General features: G+C 46.1%; 1 protein-coding gene across 1 annotated transcript in view; it reads right to left on the bottom strand.

Moving 5' to 3' along the window:
* FGFR2 (fibroblast growth factor receptor 2) overlaps positions 1-16,796 on the bottom strand; it is a 104,797-nt gene that overhangs the window by 60,529 nt on the left and 27,472 nt on the right. The window contains exon 5 of the mRNA XM_077779456.1: positions 6,632-6,801. Within this exon, the coding sequence (XP_077635582.1) occupies positions 6,632-6,801 (170 nt within the window). The remainder of the gene's footprint in view (positions 1-6,631; positions 6,802-16,796) is intronic.

Below are 16,796 nucleotides of genomic sequence, written 5' to 3'. Positions count from 1 at the left end.
GGGTGGTGGGGGGGGGGGGGGGACGGGACCCTGCACGGTCAGGACACACGTGACCAGTCAGTGCATGTCGGCTGATAGCAACATACACCTGCTTCCTCATCACAGACGGCCTGATCTGGCATTAAAGCTGAAATGTCTCGGCTGAGAACGTGGCCAACAAAGTATAAATATATTAATAAGGACATTAGTAGTGATTTTTCCAAATAAACAGACTTTGGGATTAAGCATAACATTTAATCAAAAGCCTCTAATATGACATCTAAGTAACCCGAAAAATGTAAATCTAATTAACCTACCCATCAAAACCACCAGTGTTTCATTGTGATTATAAGAAAAGAGGTTTATGGGGCAGCGGGGAGGGGTGGTGCCTGGGTGGTGGCACAGTTAGTTAAGTGGCCAACCTCGGCTCAGGTCATGATCTCGCAGTTCGTGGGTTCGAGCCCCGCATCGGTCTCCGTGCGGACAGCTCAGAGTCCACACAGAGCCTGGAGCCTGCTTTCGGATTCTGTATCTGCCTCTTCCTCTTCCTGCTCAGTCTCTCTCTCTCAAAATTATATAAACATTAAAAGAAAAGAGGTTTTACCTTGTCTTTTCTTGGACCTGAAATAGACTAGGAAATGGACAGTCCACCCTGTGTCATGCTTCACTCTGCTCAGGGGCTCTGGGGGAGTTCCAGCCTCCAGATGCCTGACGCCCTGTGCTCTCGGGCCAGTTTCAGGGCCAAGTGGAGGGAGTGCTTTGTTCTGTGATCTCTCTTGGTTCTTACACAGTTATTACGTGGCATGAAATGCAATTTTTAAGAATACTCTTCCCCTCTATGCTTGAGTCATTACCTGGGAACGACTTGGGAACTGAGGTGGTCTATTAATTACCTCGGTCTTGGGGCTCTCTTCTGCATTAAATTGTAATTACTGTTCAGAGCCCTAGGAAGTAACTAGCCTTAAAGGTAACTTCTTTCTAAAAAAAAAACAAAAAAACAAAACTGTGCTATTGTTTATGGTAAAAAATGGCTGATGATTATGCTACTAAATCACAGTTGGCAGGCGATTACATATTCAAGATCATCTATCCAAACTTGTCATTTTAAGGATAGGTGACCTAAAACACGAACAGCTTAAACAACTTGCCCACCGTCAAGACGATGAAAAGGCCCAGGCCCAGGCACAATTAGGGAGATAGAGTTATGCTTCAGATCAACCTTTACCACCATAAATAATACATCCAGCCAGCCTTTGCCCACATACTAAGAAAAACAATAATAAGGCTCTTAGTCACCTAAGGAAGGCTCAGCATGAGTTCTTTGACAAAGGCTGAACCATACCAACAAGCTCTATTGGTCATTTTAATTAAAGTGAGCTTTCTGTCCCATTTCATAATTCTCTTTGATTTTGTTTTGGTTTTTTGTGTTCCCTTCTCCCTTCACTGGCCACATACGCACACCACTTCAGACCAAGCTGTAACACTATGGATGAGGGCCAAGGTGCCTGATTCATAAACAGGTAGAAAGAACTAGGCAGCTGAGTTAGACAGAGCAACCATGGTTTAGAGAAGGAGATTTATGAAGAAGAAGAAAAAAAAAAATCACAGAAATAACACACATTTGTTTTTCGGAAACTTTCAGGTCTTGCTTTCTGGAAAAATACATCTTGGAAAACTTGACACTTTGCTTCTTCGTTAAATTAAGTGGCAAAGGCATGGGAGTCGGGAGAGGGACATTTGGACACGGGGCTGTCCACGTGTCAATGAGGTCTCTGCTTTAGGGGGACTGCACTGTATACACCGGATCCCTTTGGTAGAATGTTGGAGAAGCAGGATTCTTTAAAAGCGCCTGTAGGTAGTGTCTGAAAACCCAGTGGTAGCAGCCGTGCTCCTGACTCTTCTGTTCAAGCCCTGAGGATGCCTAGGCAGTCAGAGAGCTGGCTGCCTCTGTGACTACCGACGACTTCATGACCCGGGGACCTAGGCTGGGTCTAACACATCGTTCACAAAATCTACGCTTTAGGTTAACTAAGTTTTTCTTGCAGGAGATGAGAAATCTCTGTCTTTCCCCTTCAAGTCCCAGAAGCCCCTGGGACTCCAGGGAATTTCTGAGAGAACCAGTATCTCCCAAATCAACGTCCGCTGCCACAACTGTTGTGAAAACTCCTCACTAAATCCAGGTTACTACCTTTGTGTTTGATGGGGTGACACCCCCTACAGCCCAGGGCGCTCAGGCATTGCCAGACTCTTCTCCGGAGAAGTCCGGCGGGGCCAGAACCATGTCCTTGTCACCTCCAGCCAGCACACCACGTTCCAAAGGTACAGTTCTCTCCCCTCCTTGCCTTTTTTTTAAATAGCAAAACATAACTTTTTTCAGATTTTATTTTTTGAGTCATCTCTACACTCAAGGTGGGGCTCACACCCACAATCCCGAGGTCAAGAGTTGCACGCTCTGCTGACTGAGCCCAGCCAGGCGCCCTGAGAGCCAAATATTCTTAGGATTTTTGCTCCCATGCACTCAAATTCCCATTCTTTCACTCCAGAAGTGGCCCAAACATGATAACAACAAAAATCTTTTGGTCATCTGTGCCCCCACGGGAACAGGCTTAAGGTATTCGGCGTTCCCCACGTTGCTTTAAAAAAAAAATTCTCTTTTAATGTTTGTTTTATTTCTGAGACAGAAAGAGACAGATCATGAGCAGGGGAGGGGCAGAGAGAGGGAGACAGAATCAGAAACAGGCTCCAGGCATCAGCGCAGAGCCCAACGTGGGGCTAGAACTCACAAATCATGAGATCATGACCTGAGCCGAAGTCGGGCGCTCAACCTACTGAGCCACCCAGGCGCCCCCTCCCCCATGGTGCTTTTAGAACACAGGTGCCCTTCACTTAGTAGAATGTTGTCCTCAATCGTTAGAACTGAACTGCACCTGTTAAAAATCAAGCAGCGTTCCCTCATCAGGCACCTTTAGTCTTCTGGCACATTTATAATCACTAATTCAGATTCGAAAAAGGCTCCTTACCCGTAATAATGATGTTGGTCCTATTTATTTTGAGACCAGGAGTTTCTGGAAGCTCCCTCTTTTAGCGTCTTTCCAGGTCTGTCTTAAGTGAGGAAATTAGTTAACCACCAGGATTTTGACCACCAGCCTTATGCTTCAGTCCTACTGAAATGAATCAATGGAACTGCATCAATTATGTTTTTGGGGAGTATTTGGTGGTTTAGAATGATCCCCGGGGGCCACGACTGCAGTGGTTTTACTTTCTTTCCAACTAGCATCACCTCATGAAAATCTCTGTCAATCCGTCCTTCACAAAGAAAGCAAGCCGACCTTCCAGTCCTGTTGTGCCTGGTGTGAGGACTGGGCTAAGAGTAAAGAGAAAAACCACCCTTCCGCTTACTGCTCCCACCAGCCGGCAGGAATCATGGAAGCCTGGCAAGGTGCGTCTACTTCCCGAACTTCAAAGGCACCCACCTGTCAGCAGGTGAACCTCACATCTGTTTCACACACAAACTGCCCCACACATGCTAGGAATCTATTCATAGGCTTTCCCCTCTTGTCCTCAGGGACTGAGCTTCTAGATGCTTTTTTAAAAATGTTTGGGGCGCCTGGGTGGCTCAGTCGGTGAAGCGTCCGACTTCGGCTCAGGTCATGATCTCGAGGTTCGTCATTAGAGCCCCGCGTCGGGCTCTGTGCTGTTGGCTCGGAGCCTGGAGCCTGTTTCAGACTCAGAATCTCCCTCTCTCTCTCTGCCCCTCCCCCACTCAAACTCTGTCTCTCTGTCTCAAAAATAAAACCTTAAAAAACAATTTTTTTAATGTTTGCTTATTTTTGAGAGAGAGAGAGAGAGAGCACGCCCATGCGTGTGAACATGGGAGGAGCACAGAGAGAGGGAGGCAGAGAATCCAAAGCAGGCTCTGCACCAAGTCAGACACTCAACCAACTGAGCCACCCAGGCTTCTAGATAGGTCTACACGTTAAAACAAAAGTCACAAATTTTTGAAGAAGAAAACCATCTTTTAAAGATGAGATTGTGGATGGTATTTCAGAAAAGGGCCCCAGGGCACTTTCTGTGGAGAGGTCCGTTTAACCACAGCAGTGAGGGGTCAGGGCTCAAGTACCCTCTCAAGTGATGCTGGTGTGTTAGACACAAGTACGTAGCAGAAAAGTCCTGACTTTTCCTGGTACCTCACTGCCTCCACCAGGAAATCCTCTTCTACCTGGTTCTTAAGAAGCTGGGATCCGGGCTAGAGCGTCCTCCATTTCACCCTGTTGCAGGCTTCCAAGATGGCGCCCAGTGATTCCCCAGGTCTCCCCATGTCCTGGGGAAATTATTCTCCTTCCCTAATGATTTACTTAATGACAGAAAACAGCCAAAGTGGGGGGACGTCACACAGAAAGCTAGGACTTCTATCTTCTTCACACACCTCTTCTCGTCTGCTCTCCCTGAGGAAGCCAGCTACCTTACGAAGAGCACCACAGGGCGAGGAGCTGAGGGCAGCCTCCAGCCCACAGCCAGCAAGGAAATGAGGCCTTTGGGCCAACAACCTGCAAAGAAGTGAATCCAAGAACCACGGGAATGAGTCTGGAAGCAGGTCCTTCCCAGCTGACCCTACCAATGACATTTCTAGACTCAAACCTTAGTTAGAATCCTGTGAGAGGCCTTGAGATGAAAGGCCGAGCTAAGCCACACCTGGATTCCTGACCCACAGAAACTGTGAAATAATACATGGTGTTTAGGGGTGCCTGGGTGGCTCAGTTAGTTAAACATCTGATTTTCATGACTCGCAGTTATGAGTTCAAGCCCCAGGTCGAGCTCCCTGCTGACGGCTCGGAGTCTGGAGCCTGTTTCAGATTCTGTCTCTCCTCCCCACGGTCTCAAAAATAAATAAAACATTAAAAAAAGTTTTTAATAAAAATAAATGTTGTTTGAAGCCACTGGTCAGGGTAATTTGTTACACGGTAATAGGTAACTAATGCCCCCATTCACACTTTCCAAACACACCAAGGAATGTCGCAGGAAGGTCCCAAAGTCTTCCTCATATACTAAATTGCTCAAGGCCTCCTCTTCCAGACTAAACAACTTAGACATTCCATGTCTCTCTTCCTGAGACACCCTTCAAACTCAGCCCAGAATCTGATCCTGACCTGCACTATCCTTAGCCTCCCAAGGGGCCCACATCATCTCCCCCTGCACATCCACAGGACAATATGCTCTTCTGACTTCAGCCCCTCCAGACTGCGGCTTTCTTACCCCCTTCCCTTCTAACCGAGGAGCCCCTGCGAGCTTGGGTCGTGCTTTTTCCAGGGCCTAGGACGGTGCCTGCAAAGATGAACAAAACGAACAAAAGCCCGAGGAGGCATTTACAGGCCTTTTCAGGGAGATGGTTGTGGATTTCCACCTCCCCCTCCACACCCCATCCCTGCCTGAGGAGACTGCTCTTCACCACATTCTGTGATGGGCTCTCCAGAGCCATGAAGATGGAGCCATGAAGATGGAGGATGAAGAGACTGCCTCCGTCACCACGGAAGCCTTCTCCTTTAATAAGCCACATGTCATACCCCAGCGTCTAAGCCAAGTCCATCCCCCATTCATACAATCCTGCTCCAGCAGGGCAAGTACACGTTTGCTTCTCCAATTCTGCTCCAGTTTTAGTGTTCCAGACAAGAAAGTATATAGAAAACAGACTCTCGACCTCCCACACTTCTGTTATTAAACTCTTCTCGCATAAAGAACAATCCAAGGGCTTCTGGATGGCTCAGTCGGTTGGGTGTCGGACTCTTGATTTTGGGTCAGGTCATGATCTCACAGTTCATGAGATCAAGCCCTGCGTTGGGCTTTGCGCTAAGAGCTTGGAGCCTGCTTGGGATTCTCTCTCTCCCTCTCTGCCCCTCTCCCCACTCATGTTCTGTCTCTCTCAAAATAAACATTAAACAAAGAATAATGCAAATGAGAATTACGCTTTTAAAGGACATGTGAGCCCAGGGACGCCTGGGTGGCTCAGTCAGTTAAGTGTCCAACTTCAGTTCAGATCATGACCTTGAGGTTCACACGTTCAAGCCCCACATCGGGCTCTGCACTAACAGCTCAGAGCCTGGAGCCTGCTTCGGATTCTGTCTCCCTCTCTCTCTCTGCCCTTCCCCTGCTTGCTCTCTGTCTCTCTCTCTCTCAAAAATAAACATTTAAAAATAAATTAATTAAAATTAAGTACATGTAATCCCAGAAAAACTTTTTTAAAATATCAACTGTGGGAGTCCCTGGGAGGCTCAGTCAGTTAAGTGTCTGACTTCGGCTCAGGTCATGACCTCACAGTCTGTGAGTTCGAGCCCCACATTGGGCTCTGTGCTGGCAGCTCAGAGCCTGGGATCTGCTTCGGATTCTGTGTCTCCCTCTCTCTCTGACCCTCTTCCACTCATGGTCTGTCTCCCTCAGAAACGAGTGAACATTCAAAAAAATATGCAAATACACTTTAAAATAATAATAAAAAAAAATAAAACAATAAAATGTCAACTGCGGAAATGACCGATTATGAGAATTACTGATTTTTTTTAAAGAAATTTTTTTTAAAGAATCCTTCTGGTTCTTTTCAACTACTTAAAAAATGGACTAATAAAAAGGTAAGAAATAGAGCATTTTAAAAACCCGCTTTTACCTTATAGCCTCCAATGCGATGTTCCTGCTTAAATTCCTTTCCGTTTTTCAGCCACCTCATAGTTGGCGTTGGATTCCCCCCAGCTGGACAGCGAAACTTGACCGTGTTGGCCGCAGGGACAGCATGCAGCCGCTTCTCCATCTTTTCTGTGTTGGTCCAGTACGGCGCTCCTGTTGCGGAAAACAACGTTATCATGTACGGAAAGGAGAGCTTCATTTCCAGGACACGGAAGATCACTTTACTTTGCATGTGAACGAACTGACATTTTCAAAACCTCTGGGTAGTATTTACATTAGGAAAAAAATGTTCTGAAGTCTAGCAGATGGCCCCGCAGAAGGTCCCTGGAGATGGGCTTCTTGTTAGTTTCTGTTTCTTAATGGGGGGAAAAGTGTTTGAGGTGCATGCCAGGATATAAATTCATGTTGAATCATGCTTTGAAATGCTACTTTATATAGACAGTAACAACATATACAACAAGGGCAGCTGAATCCTCCAAAATGTATCATTTTAGATCATCACGCCTAGCAAATGATCGCTTACACACACAAACAAGTTGTGCTCAAAGCCACCTCAATTTCCCCACCGAAGCTTTACTTTAAAGGATCATCCCAATCTGGTAAGTTATTCAGTGAGGCATCATTAACTTCCCAGCACTTTATATGACAAACCTAAAAGCCCTATCACTATGTTTTAATGTTTTATTTTTGTTTTTATTTTTTTATTAAAAATTTTTATTTTTATTTTTCAATTTGAGAGAGCGAGTGAGCAAACAGGAGGGGCAGAGAGATGGAGACATAGAATCTGAAGCAGGCTCCAGGCTCTGAGCTGTCAGCACGGAGCCCTACGCGGGGCTCAAACGCCTGAGCAGTGAGATCGTGACCTGAGAAGTCAGGCGCTTAACTGAGCCACCCAGGCGCCCCTACGTTTTAATTTTTTTCATGGAGAAAGGAGTTTTTTGGTGGTTGTGAATGCCATAATTCTACTACCATGTCTGAGCAGAAAAATCTTAATTGGAGGCTACCGATTATGTGTTACAGAAAGTTAAGCTCTCTGAATGGCCCACAAAGTCATGGGCCATAAGTGATTCTTTAAACTCAAGAGAGAGATTAACTTTTTTAAGTCACCAAATGAAGGGCATCTGATCTAAATAAAAACCGCAGCATCAATCCAGGGTACCAGCATAATTTGTCACACCGGCCAACAATGGCAACCGAGCACTATTGGATGAGTGCTTCATATTTACCACATAGAACTCGAAAAGCTCTTAAGTGTTTAACATATTAATCCTGACACCAATCCGATGCAGAAGGCATTATTATAATCCCTGTTTAGAGATGAGGAAACTGAGGCACACAGAAGCTACAAAGCTAGGAAGAGACGCAGGCAGATTTGAGCCAAGGCAGTCTGATTCCAGAGCGTCTGCCCCTCATCTCCATGGCTAGTTAAGAACCAGCTTCTCCAACGGGTTGGAACCCATACTTTCAACCGCTCTGATGTTTAAGATCAGGGCGCAGCACAGCCAGCGTGGGCCAAAGGCACGCTGCCTTCTTCATCACTGCCCAAAAGTTCCATCGAAACCTCGTACAGCTATTTAACTTTTCACATGTGTCTGTCTTAGCAAACTGGTAGCCAAAATTCCCCTAAAGCATCCATCCACAGGGCCTTGCCTTCTAGAACATCCTAGAACACTGAAGTTCTACAAGACTGATTCATAACTGGTTTACTGCTGATAAAGCTTAGACTGAGAAGCAGCACACACACTCCGCAAATCAGAGGCAAACAGGCCCAGGCAGGGGTCTTGTCTCTGATGCCAATTTATACACCCCCTCCCTCTATTCTGTGGATGACACAGCTCGCTCCTAAGGGGTAACCAGCCCCTTCACTTAGCAGCCAGATTTTCGTGGCACAATTAGGAATTTGGATAAACTGCATTCAAAACACCTACCCCGTCGGCCTCACCCTTGCTCTTGAAACCTGGCTATAAAAAGGTGGAGCAGAGATTTCTTAACAAGGGCATGCTGTATCTTCTTTATCCTTGTTTATCTAAGTGTCAAGGCGGGGGATACAGACGGCGTCTACACGATGCACCAAGACCGTGCAAGCAGGCCAAACTGAGGTGGTCAGTCCCACATGCCAGGGAAAAGAAGGCCTGGGGATGGGGATGGGGGTGGGGATGGGAAGCCAAGGGTGAAAGAACGGGGCTACACTCCTTCCTCTGAAATCAGCTGTATCTGCAAGGAGTAGGCAACTTGGTAGCCATTTGGCTTTGGGTGTCAAATGCCCTTACACACCCCCATTCCTCTGAGGGCTCACCAGGGAGTATTTGATTACCATTCATCACAAGGCTCCCAGGGCCTGGTATATACTGGAACAAGTTCAATAATCTTTCACTCTAAAAGCTTCTACTTAGAAAAATCCATCCACAGCCACAGCCACTGAAAAGAAACCATTAAGAGCACAAAATAAATAATGAGCTTTGTTGCTACACAAAGACTTTTATAAATCTGACCTAAATGAAAAGCATACCTCATGCTGTCAGGTGTCTGTACTAATGTCATTTGTTTAAGTAAACACAATAGCCTATTCATACGAATTAGCTAAATATTAATGCAGTGACTTTCAGATAGCATCGATTACGGCTGAACTGATCCTCTGGAATGTCTTTGCTTTTTTATAGAAAAGGAATCACCAGATACGGGCTTACATTCCATTAGGCATGATTTGTACGTTCCCTAAAAATGTTAAAAAAAAAAAAAAAAACTGGAATTTAGTCTAAGGAACTAGGAAAGTTGCTCTGTTCCTCTCTCACTGGGTGAAGCTGGCAGGGAGGCTGTAACCCACACAGGGATCACCCCAAACCACAGGAGTCCGTACGGTCACGGCCTGTGGCAACAGCAGACTGGCAACCTTTGTCTTGGCACCTAAGGAATGACTTAAGGACAAGGGTGAAAGAATTTTGCTGGAATTTCTGGCAGGAAGCCACTTCCTTGGGGTAACATTTCAATTGTCAAAACGGCACCTATAAAACCTGCTCGTGAGAAACTGACACAGCCACGCGGCAGGGTTAGGGGTGCCACGCTTGTCATCTGAAGTCACGGAGATCCGAGGTGCGTGGGGCACCGTAAAATCTCATCAACAAAGCAGAAACCGATCTCCTATGTGGCTACCACTTGAAACCTACATTTGCAACTTTCTCTCTTCCTGAATACCTGTAAATAGTGACTCCACAGAAAGGCCATCGAGCCAAGTTTTCAAAGTTTCCTGTGTGGCCATGATGGGTCACACCAGTGCTCTGCCCAGTACCACTGAGTGACTGCTAATATCATACAGGACAACACACTTCGGGGACGAGCCTTTTAAGATATTGAGCTCGCGGATTTTTTTCATGAGCATGACGCTGGAGGGGAGGGATTAGTTTATTATTTTATAATGGCTCCTCCTGAAATAAACTAGTTTTACGTGAAGACTGGAGAACCTGGAAGGTCTAGAAAAATAACCGTACTGGAGGACTAGCCCTGTTGTGCTTCCTGCATCGGTGGCCTGACGTCTTCTGCAAGCTCTAGTCTTTATTTCCTACCATTTTTGCAGTCTGGTCACATGGAAATGCCAGCTACCATCCCCCCTCCCCCCCAAGAACGACAAGGCAGCTGCTGAGGAACCAGGACCAGGCTCCTCTACCTAAGGAGGCCCCTTTTCATACCACGGCTGCTGAATGCTGTGAACGTTCATGCAGAGGAGGAACTCACTTAACAAATTAATGATCTATGAAAGTGAGCCCGTAGTAGGTGCTCAGTACAAAGGTTTCCTCAACAACTTTATAAAAGATGAAACTACAAGCCAAGTCTCTATCATGTTGTTTCAAAGAAGTGTCTGAGTATCCACTTAACGTATCTTCCCCGGCATAATCTTAGGGAGGTAGGAGGAGTGAGTTCAAAGTCAATTAATAGAAAAGGAATTCTGGTATAAATCTTGGATGGCATTAAAAAAATGACTTATACTAAATTAAGAGTAAACAAGTTGACCTTCAGAACAGGTTGGTCCAGTCTGCTTGGACATTCTCAGATCCTCTGATGTAACATGTAGCTAAGGAATGATGGTCTCTTAGTCATTAAATGCTAATAATGAGGTTAAAAGAACAGTAAAACCCAGCCAAAATTTAAAAAATAAGTAAAATCCACCATCAAGGGGTACCTACTCATTATTACTTTCTACATTGAAACAGTTCTTGTATACTAGTGATGATGCTAATAGAATTGTACTTTTAATATAGTAGTAATCTCTTAAGATGTGCTGGTTAAACAGAGATGTGTAACCCCACAAAAACTTCCCTCAAGGTTCCTTCAAGATTCATCTAATTCCTTTGCTGGGCTACCTCTCTGTCATTTACATGTGTTTCCATCACCAAGGTGTCCCCCATACTGAAATGTATTCCATTCTGTCTGCTGACCAATAAGAGTAGAGCACCTGGAGGGGACAGCTTGAGTGGTCTTCAGCCTACGGAGTAGGCACCCTAGTGTTTATTACATGGACGGATGGATGGATGGGTGGATGGATGGATGGGTGGATGGAGGGAAGGAAATATGTACCAGATGGACAATTGTTAAAAAAGCTTGAGCTATAAAACGAGGGAGGTGAACTGAGTGTTCTGATAACAGTGTTCTGATAATGGGGAGTGTCCTCAGGACTCCAGGTATTCCAGGCAGATATGGTGTCAACAAATGGTAAGATTAGAGGGTTTCTTATGATAACTTAATGAAAAAACATGGCAGCCCCCATAGAAGCCCTTACTGACCCTGTATGTATCTCAACAGAGATGTTGAAGGTCCAAAGTCTCCTCTCTTTCTGAAATCAAAAAGAGAACACAGCCCAATGGTTTAAAGGAAAAACACAGACTCCTATTACCACTGTATCAGTAGGTCTCGGTGACCATCTGGTCCAACGGCTGACGTGATCAATGTCATCCAGAAAGGTGAAGTGATCTGAACAAGGCTGCATGTCCAAGGCCAGGCTGAGGCTAGACCCAGGACTCCAGCTCCCTGGGCTGTGCTCTTTCAACCACTCCAGGCTGCCCTTTGAACTCTCCCATGGTAATTAAGTCAAAAGTTCAAGATTTATGTGAGCTGTGGACGCTAATGACTGCCAACTGTATTTTTATTGATGCAAAAATAAAAAAACAGAGCCTGTTTCAGCTCCTAGATTAAGTCTCACAAACTCCCTAAAGCCCCACTAAGGCCTCTGTCTTAAGTCTATAATTAGGGCCTTTAAAAATATCACTAATCAGGACATTTGAATGCTTTGACCCTGACTTGGTAGGGGTGGGAAGAGGTCTCTGAGCTCCACCCCCATCCTTCTAGGAGACCAACGTTCATGTTTTCAAAAGTTTTGCATAAACGAAGAGAAAACAAATCCAACAAAATATGGAGATGTGAGTGATGGGTGTATGATTATGGGGGCGGCGGGCTTTATTTGAGAATCTCATTAAAAACAACAATTTGTTGACCGATGAAGCATTGATAAGAAACACATTAAAACAAGCCAGGCAAACCCACCTTTGAAATGCCTGAGTCCACTGGGTGACCAGCTGCCTCGTGGGAGTTTCTAGGCTCCCATGAGCCTAGAAAAGAAAACCCTCCAGGTTCTGGTTATGCTCGTTGACCACAGGGGAGGCCAAGGAAGAGATCATTCAATCCCACCTTCCAGATAGGACACCATTCCCGCCTTTTAGGGGATGAGGTTTCCATTACAAAGAAATGTCAAAAAAAAAAAAAAAAAATCAGGAAGCCTGTGTGCTTTGGGTTTTGTTTTGTTTTGTTTTATTGTTACTATTATTTTCAATTCCTGGAAACTGCATAACACAACTATGAAACCAACACATTTACCCACTGAGCCATAAGCCCTACCAAGTAAGAATCCCAATTAGACCAAAGGTGACTGTAAACGGATTATTATCAGCAGGTTGATCAACGAAGGAGTGTGGAATCCCAGGCCAAGTCCCTTCATTTTCCCTAGATGGTTCCAAAAACAATTGCTAATGGCCTTTCTCCCTGACACAGAGTATGGGCATCTGCAGGTCTCAACAGGAATGAAACCAAAATAGAAAATTGTCTTGTCTCTCCTCACTCCAGAGAAAGAACCACTCCAGGAGCAAATATCTTGATAAATCTGCCTCTCTCTCAATTCCCTCTAGTTCAGCAGCCAAGCTGAACTTTGTCAATCGTGGTTTTCCAAGAACTAAGTCGCAAGTACTTCAGAAACATCAGTCACTTAAACACAAGCTTGAGGTGATAAAAATCACTTGGGGAAACGGACATGCATGTCTACTCATTTGCTGCCAGAGAGCCCATAAAGGTCCCTGGTACCTGGGGGAGGCAAGGACTAATTAAGTTATGATTTCCCATGCTAAAGGATAAACTCTGAACCCTTCAAAACCTTCAACCTGGATGCATTTCAAAAATCAGCATTTGAAATCGCACTTTCTGTTCGGACAAAGTCTGTTTCACGAAAGGGCATAAGTAAGCAGCGTTATTTCCTGGCAGCCAGGCTTGAAATGACATCACAGAATTGTTCCGCTCAGGGAAACAGTCAGGCGCGGGTAAGGTGTGAGGTCATCAGCTAGTCAGCTGCTAAAATATGACCCGAGGATGCCCTTCACATCTGTGATGGAAGGACTTGACTCAAAAGGCAAAAGAAAAGTCAGGTCAATCAAATCAGCCCATTGCAGGGATTTTCAAAGCCTATGCAACAGGATGTTAATAAAGGCTGTATTTTAAAAAGGGTCTTATGGTCAATAGGTTTGGAAAACCCTGGGAGAAGCCAAAATTAAGCAGATGTTTTACTACAGAACACTGGAGAGTAGGTATTATGTTGACGGACCCTGTAAGTCTCTAAGAAAGGGTCAGAGCAGGAGGTATTTTCCAAATCCATTTCAAAATACAGCTCATTCTTGGCACAGAATTATTCTGGACTAAGGTTCCAAGGGATAGACTTTGGGAAGCACCAGCTTATTCTCTTAACGGTACAGACCAGACCTGAGCATCACTCTGTTTGTCATGAGCCCTTAAAAGATGTAGATGAGGACTGTAATCCCACAAAACATTCCTTCAACATCCGGGCCAGTTCTTGCCTCTCCAACAGTGGTCTACCCGGAAAGGCGGGTCAGAGATGCCATGTGATACCGCCCACAATTCGAGAGAATAGAACACGGAGAGTAAGAAGACCCTCTACAGGGGAGCCCACCTTTGAGCTGGGTCTTGTACAAATGGTGTAAGAATTAAGGTCAACCTGAATATTGCAAAACGTGCCTCTCAAAATCAGACCAGACCTACTTTCGTGGCCCAAATTCCACAATCTTGCCTTCATTTCTGTTATTTTTGCCACTGTATCGGACCACCGGGCTGTCTGTGCATAATTGAAGAACTCTATACCGGACAGATAAAAGCTTGCCTTCTCACAGCTAACCACCAAAATTGGATAAGCTAANGTATTCCATAGTTGTGGAGACAGATTGTAAATGTGGGGGGGGGGGGGGGGACTGAGAAAAGCCCAGAAATGTCACTGTCAGAACAGGGTCACTGGAGCATCATTTGTTAACTTCACTGAAGAGGAGCTTTCAAACACGCCCCAGCAGCATTCCGAGACAATCAGAAGGCACCAAAGGAATCAACCTGGACATGTGGGTGCTTTCCAGGTGGCTGAAAATGCATGGAATTCGGCGCTTCTACAATTTTCCCTATTAATCAGGTCAGGCATCTGACACTGGAGGTGGCAAAAAATCGTCTGAATGGCAACATCCCCTTCCCCGCCTTGCCAATCACCCCGGCCGTGGCATTCCTCTGGCCACGCAGGCCACAGCTGCTTAATCTTCACTGCCCCAGGCTGCACCTGTGAATCAGACAGGCCTAATCACACTAACAGATGGCAGGGGCCAAGTAGCCAGCTAAGAGCTGCTATCACTTTAAATCGGGTCTAATGTTTCACAGGCACCAAACAGAGGCAGTTCCCGACAGCAGTATCTCCCTGGTACAGCTAACACCGGCTCTTAATCACCACAGAGCGCCCATCGCAGGGCAGATGCGGTGTCATTCGAGAGCTAATTACAAAGGACGCTGGTCACAGGGCAAAGGCATGGCATGCGTTAACGTGGGCTCCATTCTGCGGCCCGTCTGCAAAGGCACTGGGCAGTTGGGACTTGCGTTCGGGATGAAAACCTGGAGGTCCATGGCGGGTAATGCCTCCCCAGTCATCAGAGAGAGATGCAGTTCACTCGGTCTGCTTGTTACCTAACCTATACCTTGCTGTTACACTTTCCAGCTTCCCCAGTGCTCCTGACAGCCTGCTCTCAGAGGTGGTACCGCTCACCAGGACAACGCAGGTCCCAGGTATGCCAACACAACGCAGCCGCCGCCGTATTCCGACATCCCTGCACCACCTGGGCGCTGCAGGCAACAAGGCAGGCATCCTCACTGCACCCCCGCCCCCCATCACCACCCTGGGGACTGTGATCCAACATGCAACAGGACCACAGCGAATGGCGGCTTTGCCTTTCACTCACTGGATCACGAACTTCCAGCCAATAAAACAGTGTTCCAATAGCTCTCTCCACCTTACAGGGCTGTTGGGGGCATTGCCTGAGCCGGCAACCAGCACCCAACCTGCCCAAAGCCAGACCTCCAAAGCCAGGTCCTTCCCTGCCTCCCGTGTCAGAGCCAAAAGACTAACAAGGAGTGAGTGATGTGTTCTGATGTCCCAGCGATGTATTATTAAATAATCACCATAATGACTTCGTAAGAAGGTCGGTACAAATCACAGCAGAAGATAGTTTCACTCACCCCCAGTTTTAAAAACAAGAGCTCACAGGGGCGCCTGGGTGGCTTAGTCGGTTAGGCGTCCGACTTTCGCTTAGGTCATGATCTCGCGGTTCGTGGGTTCGAGCCCCGCGTCGGGCTCTGTGCCGACTGCCAGCTCAGAGCCTGGAGCCTATTTCAGAGTCTGTATCTCCCTCTCTCCCTCTGACCCTCCCCTGCTCACGCTCTCTCTCTCTCCTAGAAATAAATAAAAATATTAAAAAACAAAAAAACAAGAGCTCACAGTGAACTCCGGCTCAAGGCAGATCTACAGCTGTGAATCCCTAAGTCGGGGCTTCTCATTCACCACTGCACATGAGAATCATCCCTGGAGTTTCCAGTTCAGTGGGTCTCGAGTGGGACTTTGGCATTTTCATTGCTAGTAAGTTCTTAGACGATTCTGACACAGTGGTGCAGACCCCAAGCCTTCTCTTGCCAAAACAATGAAAACTATAAACCAAAATGTTTCCCTTTTTGCCTAAGCTGCTAGGAGACTCAAACAAATGCAATTCACAAGTTATCCCAGGTCCCCAACAGTATCCATTTTCTCTTCTTGCCTTTGAAAGCCCTGGGCCCATTTTCATAACTAACCAGCTTATTATTTAAGCCTTGATAAAATTTATTAAAGTCCTTTTGAAAAAATGCAGACTAGGACACCAAGGCAAAGAATGCCAGCGACTAAGGTACAATCACTGCGGAAACATTCAAGCCTTGTTACTAGAAATATAACTAATGGTACATTTTATCTTCTTTACTGAACAGACACACGCTTTTCTGGGCGCGAAATACAAATTCATCTAATCCTCGGAACAACCATCAGATGTTGTTATGTCCAGTTTATAGCTGAAGAAGCCGAGGCAGAGAAGTTAAATTACTTGCCGAGGGCCACCCCACTCAGAAGTGACAGAGTAAGAGAGGTCAAGTTCGTCTTCCCCGAGGCCTCCCATGTCACTGCTCAATGTTAACGGCCTTTAGTAAAGAGCACTTGCTGGTGTCCTTCTCCGTCACGGTCTACAGAGTACGGCCCTCCTTCCTTATTTCCTCTCAGAATGCAGTAATGTCTGAAAAGGCCACAGTTTCTTGGGGTGCCTGGGTGGCTCAGTCGATTAAGCGCCCGACTTTGGCTCAGGTCATGATCTCGCGATCCACGAGTTCCAGCCCTGCATCAGGCTCTGTGCTGACAGACCTGAGCCCGGAGCCTCCTCTGGATTCTGTGTCCGCCCCCCTCCCACTCTGCCCCTCCCCTACCTGTGCTTTGTCTGTCTCTCAAAAATAAATAAATGGTAAAAAAAAAAAAAAAAAAAAAAAAGCCAAAAGTCACA

Source organism: Crocuta crocuta, unplaced genomic scaffold (assembly GCF_008692635.1).
Source record: "Crocuta crocuta isolate KB4526 unplaced genomic scaffold, BGI_CrCroc_1.0 scaffold138, whole genome shotgun sequence".
Taxonomy (NCBI): domain Eukaryota; kingdom Metazoa; phylum Chordata; class Mammalia; order Carnivora; family Hyaenidae; genus Crocuta; species Crocuta crocuta.
This window is presented reverse-complemented; position numbering and strand designations above follow the sequence as displayed.